Below are 7,699 nucleotides of genomic sequence, written 5' to 3'. Positions count from 1 at the left end.
TTTAATGAAAATAAAACTTTGCGTTGAAGAAAAGTAGATTTTTGTTTGTATATGCTGTCAATTATAGTTCTTGGAAAGAAAATCGGAATCGGCAAAAATCGGTATCGGCAGATCACACTAACAAAAAATCGGAAATCGGAATCGGCCAAGAAAATTGCAATCGGTGCATCTCTAGTTTCAATTAAGCATAACCTGAGGCTAACATCTTTTGAAAGATGTTCCACCACTGTTCAAGTCAGTGTTTCATGCTATTCATATACAGAGTGACCACATTATGTAAATATAACAGGATTAGATTCATTATTAACAGTTTGGAAGCTGGATACTTCTGGAGTGAGTATGCACTGGGTGTTTATCATTAAGAAACAAAGTGCAGGCCCTTTGCTGGAAAAGGGAGAGGCAGGAAGAGTGTGATGTCAGACGGAAGTGAACGGGAAACAGAACGAGGGGGAAGAGTGGGGTGTGTAGAGGGCGATGGCTTTCCCATTTCCTGGCAGCTTCTCTCTTTCTCTTTCTGCCAGTGCTGTGAGTATGAGTAGAGGATGAAGACCACCACAGCTGGAGCTGTGATTGTTCTTTCTACTACTCATTTGCTTTGAAGAGGCTTAAGAAAAAACAGAGGAATACGTCTTGTTTTTTTCAGCATTCATCAGAAGACGACATTGCAACATGTACAGTGGATATGGAGGTACTCTGAGATTTATGAATAACAGTTTTGTGAGATATCTAGGTATTTGAGGTATTTTGTTGTCTAATATTGATGAGCTACAGCTTGAATGTTGGTGTTCATGTTGTAAAGGGTGTTGAGGTATGGGCATGTGTACAGTCAGGTGTGTTGTGAATGGAATATTTTGGATGTTTATTGAATGAATTTTCTCTGTTTATATTGTAGAATGATGTAGAAAGTTGAAAATCACCAACAATGGCTTGGCTAAATTTTGTTTTGACTCGCCAAGGACGCTGGCAGCCATAGCTAAAGTACATAAGAAGTGATAACGTGTCACAAAAGTTGTTTCCTATTAGATTCTTTTCCGCAAAACACAAAATTCAGCTGAAAAGTGGTATGAAATTTGACACATTTTCTTCCCAGTTCTGTGGTCAGCTGTAGTGAAGTGAAAGTAATCTGAAAAGATACATGATATAGTTCCTCAAATCAGGAGCTGTGTATGTTTTCACAGGGTTAGTTGGGAGGGGAATGAATGGTGGATTTGTGGTTTTCGTCATTGACCAGCACTGTTTCTGTCCAGCTGTCCAGATGGGTTTTGTGGTGGGACCATTGTCATTCTGGGACAGACGTCCCACTGGGTTCCCATGTGATGCTTCTATTGAAGTGAGAGAGAGTGGACACTCAAAGTGTGTTTACTTTGGGCTACAGTTCAGCCTGGCACCTCGGGTCATCTAGAACAAACACACAGGGAGGTCCTTAAGTTTAGCTGATCCTACGGGCCTATACCTCTGGTTTACTTAAGGCCTGCTAAAGCAGAAGCTGTAAAAACTCATTCAGATGATCCTCACAGTTCCAGAGCACAGGCCTGGCCAAATGTTGCAGAGAACTGTTGAAAGAGATGGCTTATTATTAATGATATCTCTTAACTTTTGAGCTAATCCAAATATTTGCAGTTGGAGAGGGAGGAAGAGGGAAACCGAGCCAGTTTCTTGTTTCAGGCCTTCGCTCAGAGAATGGAAGGAAGGATACACCATGTGGGGCAAATGTTAAGAGCTAAGGGATTTCAAAAAGCCACATGACTATTATTAACTCTCAAGGTGCTTGTTGTCACATCCTGGTATTGAAGAAAGATTTCCACAGCAGCATTTCATTACAAATAATTAATTGATGATAGTGATAGACCGATATATCAACCCGGCCAAAAATGTTCAGATGATAATAATTTAAAATATAAATAATGTTTTATATATAATGTATTTTAATAAATAATATTTATTGGCAGGAAATTGCATTTGTTCTTATTTAAAACATTCAATACTTAAAATGGTGCTAATTAGATAACCACTAGTGATGCACCAACATTTTGGCGTCTGAAAATTTATTTTCCGTTTCGTCCAAAATGTAAATCATAGGGCTAGACAATATAGATTTTTTGTTTTTGATCGATCTTCAGTTCAACCAAGAACCACGATCTTTTTTTATATTGATACATGATGTGCAAATAAAACCTCTCTAAACATTATTTGCAGTGGGCCTACCATCCAATAATCACAATAAGCTTTGTGTATATTACTTTTGATATGAAACTAAACTCTGAGCTTTCAAATTCAGTCAATTTTATAACAAAAATCGAACTATACATTTTGACGCTCTTTAATAAGATGTGAACCGATCAACTTGTTTACTAGCTACAGCATGAAATAAACATGAAGAAACGTATCATGTATCATAAAAAAAATGTATACAAAAATGTATCATGTCTCATGTAATCACTTAATGTTTCAACTGCAAAAAGATGTCCATAGAACAGCTTGTAAACAATATGTCACATAACATTACATTTGCCTTTCAATGTCCATAAACTTTTTAGTAGTCAGCTAAAAAATAACTCTACAGAAGAGAATTGTGTTAAACATACGGACTATATTACATTCATTTTGGTGCATCACTATTAATAACATTACCTAATATAGGCCTATCGAATATATTGTTATATTGTTATATTATTATATGAATCATTTGCACCTTTTTATTTTTTGTTTTTCTCGAAGTGTAGGTCATTTTACAGGGGCAGACTGTCAAGTGGGATTGGAAAGTTGTAGGATTGACCCCAGATATCACATTGTGAAGTTTTAGGAACCATCTGACGCTCTTTGCTTGTTCCCAGAGAGATTTTTTTGGACACAACTTTAGGTTTCTTCCCCTCTGACTGTGAACCCTACTAGTGTTTGTTTGACAGACACCAGGCCCTGGTAATCTCTGATATGATTGGAATGTGTCCGAGACACAGATGCTACCGGCTCCAACATAATGAATGTGCTATCATCACGACTCTCTCAGGGAGAAAGCACTGGCAAGCTTGCTTTTATTTCACAGGTGCTCACCCCAGCCACTCGCAATGTGTGGATGGAGCTCAAAAAACCATAGAGCTTGAAGAACAGTATGCATTAATAAAATGTAGACTGGTAAATCATCCCACTAATTTGGGTTGGTTGACAGTGTCTAATGGTTGGATTCCAGTTGGTTTGTGTTAGGGGTGCGCCGATCCGATATTCAGCATCGGTATCGCTTCGATACTGGCATTTTCTGCTGGACTGTGTGTCACGTTCGGTTATGACAGTCAAGACGATGAAACTCTCTAATAATGTTTTTTTTTTTTCACTAAAAGTTTAGGATTTTATAAAATTATTGTGCACTCATGATTTTTCTAGAGTAACTTTTGCTACTGAATTATCCATTAACCTAGTTTATAATAGTATTTTTGTCATAGATTTTGATTATATTTTTTTGTTTGTTATTTTTCTTTATAATGAAGCTGTCTATATTTAGTAGATTGTGTGTAACATACAAAAGAGTGATGATCGACCTACACATTGAGGTATATAAATTCTACACTCATTTAAAAAAACTGCGCTGGTATCGGATCGATATCGGTATCGGCAGATACTCAGAATTTTTGGTATCCGATCGGTATCGATTCTGAAAAAGTGGTATCAAGCCATCCCTAGTTTGTGTCAGATCTGTGGTGGGGAGGGCCCCAGGTGCTTTGTTGTTCTAGAATAGTCCTGGAGCAAAGCCAGACCACCAGAACAATACTCATCCACACGCTTCAGAAGAGCCTGACCAGCTTTGATTATTGTGAAAACAGTTGACGTGCAGTTGGAGTGTCCAAATATTTAATAAGTGGTGGCTTTGGTGTCCTGTTGGGCAGGTGGGAACACGGCACAGAGCAACAATTGGAAGGATGAGTGAGGCTTTGATGGTGTTTATTTGTTCTTCATGAAACTTTCCGATGTATGAAGGGAATGTAGTAGACATTTCATTCCCACACAAGTCAAAGTGAAGAGGAAGAATGTGTCACTTGCCTTGATTACCTGGTGACACAAAGGAGGAAAGAGTCTCGCCAGAAGGTGTGTTTGTGTTTGTTATGAGGTTTGTCTAGGGAAATCATTTCTCCTTAATTACTGATGTTCATTCAGATGCTGTTGATTTAAGTGGATCTTCTGTAGATTTTTTTTTTTTACATGGCAGTTACAGAGTCACTGTAATTGGCAAGAATTGAGTTCGTGTTATTTAATCTAAGGATGATGAAGATTAATTTAGGGATGTGCTGATATTAAAATTCTGTCCAATAAGCTATTTTGTTTTTTTGGTTGATAACTGATATTATGGTTTTGTACTATTTTGTATATATAAATTAAAAACAAAACACCAAAAAGTAAAATAAATCATTTCAAATGATACAAGTGAATTTTGGCATCACAAAATTATATAATGTACAGTATGAAAATTGGATATCAATTTTGAGATTTGCTAAAGATTACATTTAACAATGTTATTAAATTATGTGTGTTTTTAAAGACTTTAAGTGAGATGATGGCTAAGGTAGTCTAAAGATAAAAAGGGAAAATTACACATCCACAGTTAAATATCCAATATCGACTGATTAATAGGGATGTAACGATTAACCGAGCCGGTTGAAAATCGATTCAAATATGTGACGATTCAAATCTGCTGAGATGCTAAACAAATCGCGATTCATTTAGGGGTAGGAGTTTATATGAATGCATGTCTGAGGGGAACTTACTGTCTGTAGAAAAGTTTAGATGGTATTTTTTCTTTTCATCTTGCCTCTGTATAATGCATATTAAAGTTCATAAGTGCAGCGCTGCTTTGTTTACAGCGGAAACCAAGGACACACTTTAAGCGCCACCTGCTGGCAGAGAGTGAATCTGCATCTCATTCAGCTCGTCTGCTATTTCATGCAGATTTTTTTACGTAGTTTCACAAAACTGAAGTCAAACCATTCTGTTTTTGCTTCATTAGCTAATTTAGATGAAAAACTGATCATGTTGCATGTATGCAGCATCTTTGTCTGGATTAGGGATATGCCGGTATCATATTTTCATGTTTTATTTCACAAAACTGAAGTCAAACCATTCTGTTTTTGCTTCAAATTTCGAAATTATACAATCTAATTTAGATTAAAATCTGCTCATGTTGCATGTATGCAGCATCTTTGTTTGGATCATGATTAAAATGCAGTGGTTGCCTCTAATTTTAAATGGAAAGAGCACAGAGAAAGCCTTATTTTGTTTATATGAAGAGATTTCTTTTATTTGTGTTACTTATGTATTTGATTTGGGGCTTGTTTTAAAATGTCAATTTAGTTTTGTTATTTACATTTACATTATATTAAAAAATTTTCATTTAGCAGACGCTTTTATCCAAAGCGACTTACAAATGAGGACAATAGAAGCAATCAAAACCAACAAAAGAGCAATAATATGCAAGTGCTATATTAGTATATTATTATAGTTATATTTCAATTTCACAAAGAAATGTGCAGCATTTTGTCCAAGCAATAATAAAAGGACACATTTAATTTATAATTTGTCTTAAATCTCATTTTGTAAAAAAAACAAAAAAAAAAACTCGAATCTAATCGTGAAATCAAAATTGTGAATCGAATCGTGAGTTGAGTGAATCGTTACATCCCTACTGATGAAGAAAAAATATATATATAAAGTAAAAATGTCTTAATATTGTCTATATGTCTATGTAGAAGAAATTGAGAAATGTAGCGGTTATCGTACCAATAGTTAGCTGAAGATGTTATTTTTCTGTCCTCTCTCCATCAGACGGTGGAATATCCTGCGGGAAATGAAAAAATTCCACTTCCCTCAGTGTCGAACTGTTTCCCCTCCTCCACGCTTGGAAGCACAGAGGTTTTTATTTTCCATCAGCATCAACAGACCTCGCCGTGTTTACACTCTTCACTGATCACAAGACAAACAAAGAATCCTTGAATAATTAAAATCTGAAATGCTTTTGAAATATTTACATCCTTACTTTGCTCAGAAAACCTGTTTGTTATAGTTGGTTTAATTGTGTTAATCATTCACTTCATTAAGCATTTAACATTGTAATTCAGAGAAGACAAATATCTTATTAAAACTATGCTGTTGCATTCAGTTTTATCAAAGAGAAAAACCATCAGAGTTCTCGTAAAAACCTGAATCCAGTCCTTAATGCCTTTTCCAAGTAAGACAATCTGAAGGTTTTCCTCTCAGTGGAGGTTTTAGAACATGTCCTGCTCCGTACCCCAGCCGTGATGCTCTCTTGCTGGGCACAGCGCAAAGAATTCTCCCTTCAGCAACTCTAGTGGCCTCTGAATGAATTTCACATAGCTGAAATACTTTAGTCAGTCCAGAGAGTCACAGGTGGCCTTTAGGGTCCTCTCAGTAGTGCAGAATTACATATGTAATAAGCTAAAGATCTTCATAAAGTGCCTGGGTTTGTTCCTTGTCCTCCACTCGAGTTTAAAATAAACTCTGGCTTCCTTCCTCAATGCAGCGATGCGTTGCTGTATCCAAGGCACTGCCCATCTTTGTTGACTAAATCTTGAGCGCTGACCATCCAAATCAAGGTCATTATGGTGACTAAAACGCACTTGTGCTAGGGTCACAGCTTAAATGATCTCATGTGCTCAAATATGCTGGTTCACACTCTCTAATGTGTTATGAAATGAATTTCTCTCTAATGTGACTTCAAGGCCTGTTTTCCCTCTCCTTGCTCTTCTCTGGAAAAATGTTATCTTAATTCAATTTAAAACAAAACTCGCAGCGATCAACCTGCCCTCACAGAGCCATGGGGAAACTGCTGCGGTTACATAATGCTCTGTTGTTTTGTGTTGGATATGTAGTCACATTAAAGTTTTGTTCTGTGTTCATGTAACTTGCTACTACTGACTTTCCGTTAAGCTGATAACTTCAGACTATTGACTCTGATTAACATGACTCGTTTGTTTGCACTAGCAGCCTATCTTTGCTAATCTATGTAGGTGTATCTCTGGTCTAAGTGTCTTTCTGTCTGTATGCTTTCCCATCATGTATCTTGTTCAGCTGTGGGCTGAGTGGGTCCATTTGATTCCTGTCCTTGCTAAAATCCACAGTGATTAGTGTGGTGTTAAGTGTAATCTTGACTGCTCTGTCCTCCCACGTTGTGTCCATGGGGTGTTTTTATGGCGGTGATGTCTGATAGCCCATGACAGGGTCATTGATAAGAGACCTCACTGATTATATACAAGGAACTCCATGAATGGCTAATCTAGAAACTGTTTATCTGCACTGAAGAGCATGAATATTTTCTCTTTCTCTTTGTTTGCCAGTGTGATATAGCATGTATAACCATGACCAAATTAAAGTGATGATGCAAATGAGTCCGTGAATCAAAGTTTTGAATCAGTTAAGCAAAACGGATTGAACTGATAAAAAAAAAAAAAAAAAAGTAGCATGCAGTATTTCTAGGCTATGTAGAAATGTTATTATAGAGGGTATGCAAGTGACGTCACCGTCAGCTGGAGTGACTATGGTTCTGTCCACTGAGTGGCAAAAAGACTGAATGGCAACTAGGGCTGCACGATAAATCGAAATGGAATCGAGATCGCGATTCGACAGAAGCTGCGATTGTCATGCGTATCTTTCAGTGAAGCACGGTTCTGTGATCAGCAGTAAATCTCCATCCAAAGGC

At 37.0% G+C, this 7,699-nt stretch overlaps 1 protein-coding gene across 1 annotated transcript in view; it reads left to right on the top strand.

Moving 5' to 3' along the window:
• The first annotated feature begins 548 nt into the window (after window positions 1-548).
• Window positions 549-7,699, top strand: part of ripor1 (RHO family interacting cell polarization regulator 1) — a 42,098-nt gene continuing 34,947 nt past the window's right edge. Inside the window, exon 1 of the mRNA XM_016494631.1 lies at window positions 549-688. Coding sequence (XP_016350117.1) covers window positions 670-688 — 19 coding nt within the window. The 5' untranslated portion in view covers window positions 549-669. The remainder of the gene's footprint in view (window positions 689-7,699) is intronic.

This window comes from Sinocyclocheilus anshuiensis, unplaced genomic scaffold, assembly GCF_001515605.1.
Source record: "Sinocyclocheilus anshuiensis isolate Anshui unplaced genomic scaffold, SAMN03320099.WGS_v1.1 scaffold286, whole genome shotgun sequence".
In the NCBI taxonomy this organism is placed as follows: domain Eukaryota; kingdom Metazoa; phylum Chordata; class Actinopteri; order Cypriniformes; family Cyprinidae; genus Sinocyclocheilus; species Sinocyclocheilus anshuiensis.
The sequence above is the reverse complement of the archived record's forward strand: the minus strand, read 5'-3'. Positions and strand labels throughout refer to the sequence as shown.